At 53.8% G+C, this 2,539-nt stretch overlaps 1 protein-coding gene across 1 annotated transcript in view; it reads right to left on the reverse strand.

Annotated features, from left to right (window-relative positions):
* Nucleotides 1–741: 741 nt before the first annotated feature.
* Nucleotides 742–2,539, reverse strand: part of DNAJB5 (DnaJ (Hsp40) homolog, subfamily B, member 5) — a gene marked incomplete at its 3' end in the record, with an annotated part of 2,931 nt that continues 1,133 nt past the window's right edge. Inside the window, exon 2 of the mRNA XM_010293604.1 lies at nucleotides 742–1,340. Coding sequence (XP_010291906.1) covers nucleotides 742–1,340 — 599 coding nt within the window. The remainder of the gene's footprint in view (nucleotides 1,341–2,539) is intronic.

Below are 2,539 nucleotides of genomic sequence, written 5' to 3' on the forward strand. Positions count from 1 at the left end.
AATCAGCTCATTAGGAAGACAGACAGCATCTACAGTCAGAAAGGCACAGCAAATGGCAGCTGCCAAAAATGTCAATGTTAAATGCAGCTGACAGTTGGGGTTTATTAAAAGCTAGTTATACAGCAGCAGTGGCAAACGGCACATCTTGTACTGGGGAAATCTCCCCTTCCTCTCCACCTTTGCCCAGCTTGCTGGCTCTGATGCATCCAGCCCCTCTGTGACCTCCAGGACTGGCAGCCTGGATGTGTTGGGTTTTGCTCACTGCCCGAGTATTTCATTTATTTGGTTCTTCACCTAGGAAAGCCAGAACCAAGGAAAACAGCTAAAGCATTGCTCAGCGAGGGTGAGGTACCACCTTTCTCCGCATGACCCTGCTCTCTGTCCACGGGGAGAGGCACCAAGCGCTGTCCCAGACCATAGCCAAGCCACAGCAGACTCAGCTACAAGAACAAGCAGGGACCAGACTCATGCCAGCAAACCGGGTTTTTCTGTATTGGCTCAAGAAGCAAGGCACATTCAGCAGGGACTGCAGCACCCATGTCCTACACCCAGCACGGAGGTTGAGCATCTCCAAAACCAAGGGCAAACTGGCCTCCGTGCTACTCTCTGCAGACTTCTTTGCTTGTGTCTCTCATGACCTACCTGGTCCTTCCTCATCAGCGCAGGACAAGGACTTGGCCCCATGTGCCATGACCCAGTGCCACCTCCCCCTACCTAGCAGGATTTCCCACCCATACCCACCTCTTTAAGACTGATGTTTGCCATGTAGACCACATTCGTCCCATCCCTCTTGAAGTGCGAGTGAGGCTTGTCCTTGAGGATGAAGACTATGTCGGCCGGGATGTTGTCTGGGGTGGCATCCCCTTCTTTGGGGAATGTGATTTTGGTTCCCTCCTTCCAACCCCGTTTGATGACAATGTTTAGGATCTTGTCCTCAGTCCGCATGGTCCGGCCATCAGCACTGAGCCTTCTGCGGGTGATCCTCATCCTCTTGGTGGAGCCGTGGTAGATCTCTTCAAGGGACACCTTGAGCTCATGGATGATGGGTGGGTCTTGGATCTTCCTCCGTGTGTGCAGGGACTCTTGGTGCCGCCGATGAACCCCGTTAAAGCCGTTGAAGCCAAACCGGCCAAAGGCACTGAAAGGGTCTTCATCATCATCAATATCCAGGTCCTCCTGGTCAAATCCATTGAACATTCGGTAGCGGCTGCTAGCGAAGAAGATGTCAAAAGGGTTGGAGCCTCCAAAGAAGGATGCAAAGGTAGCGTGGGGGTCTCCGTGGAAGGTGTAGTGGAAAGTGTGCCCTGAGCCACCTGAAGAGCCACCTCCAGTTTTGAGACCTGGAAGAGAAGGGGGAAGATGAGACATGAACACTCCCTGCCGGTAGGCACTATGCTGGGACCGTTGGTCTCTGCTGGCTCCAGGCAGCCTTTCCAGCATCCCCTGGGGGTGCAGGTCACCCCCTCTAGCCCAGTCACCTGTGGAGAGTGTGGGCAAGGAAGGCATCACCTCAACCCATGACACACAGTCCTGCCCGTATGCCCAGCAAGCTCAAAATCTGTTCAGGTTTTGTCCTTGCTATCCCTACTGAAGTGTTTCTTTGGCTCTCTCCACCCAGTTCACAGCCTTTTCATTTAAAACATTTCCTGACCAGCCCATCTCCATTTTTCCCCATGGGCAGGCTGCCTTCTGCCCAAGTAGTGCTGTTTCTTGGGCTGCACCAACAGCCACAGTTCAGGAGCATCATGTCCTGCAGGTGAGAACAGGCTTTGGGCTCAGCAGGTGACTGTGACTCTGAGTGGCAGAGCAGGTGGAGTTTCACAGACCTCCAGGTGGGCATGCAGCTCCCTGCATACAGACTGTACAAAAGGCCAGGTAAGCTCAAGATTTGGATCCTTTGGCAACCATTCCCCTGGGAAACTTCCCTTCCAGACCCCGGGCTGAGCCTCACCTCACTGCAACCCCTCCAAAGTCCCAAGCAGCCAAGGCACATGACAAGTGCCCCCGCAGAGAGGTCACACATGCTCTGCAAGGCTATTTTTGACCAGGAGGGGCTGGGAAGGGTTAAGCCAAGCCTAGCTCAGGGACTATTTTCAGGGCAGACCAGTGACAGTGAAGGGCTATTCCTGACAGGCTGTCCCTAATGCCAGCCCCCCACCCGCCCCAGTGAGAGCTCAGAGGAGACAAACACAGAGCGGACAACTTTGGGGACCTTTTCTTGGTGAAGTTAATATTCCGGGTGGGTTGAGGGGCTTTTGCTTCACCTTGCCCACTGCAGCATGTGGAACCCAGAAACCCCTTGAGATGGCGATCCCTGAGACACGTTGCTCAAAAAAAAAAAAAAAAAAAAAAAGGCACTTGACAGTGGGGGCCATGGACCATGTCTGGTCCGATGCTGATGGAGCAAGGAGGGGGCTGCTCTTCCCTCCCTCCTTGACTCACTCTTATTTTACCTGCCACCAGTGATGGGAATTTGGAGCCATAGGGGTTTCTCTGAATCCCTGGCGAGCCCCAGTCCCTAACAGACTGCACAGCCAGG

Source organism: Phaethon lepturus, unplaced genomic scaffold (genome assembly GCF_000687285.1).
Source record: "Phaethon lepturus isolate BGI_N335 unplaced genomic scaffold, ASM68728v1 scaffold28558, whole genome shotgun sequence".
NCBI lineage: Eukaryota > Metazoa > Chordata > Aves > Phaethontiformes > Phaethontidae > Phaethon > Phaethon lepturus.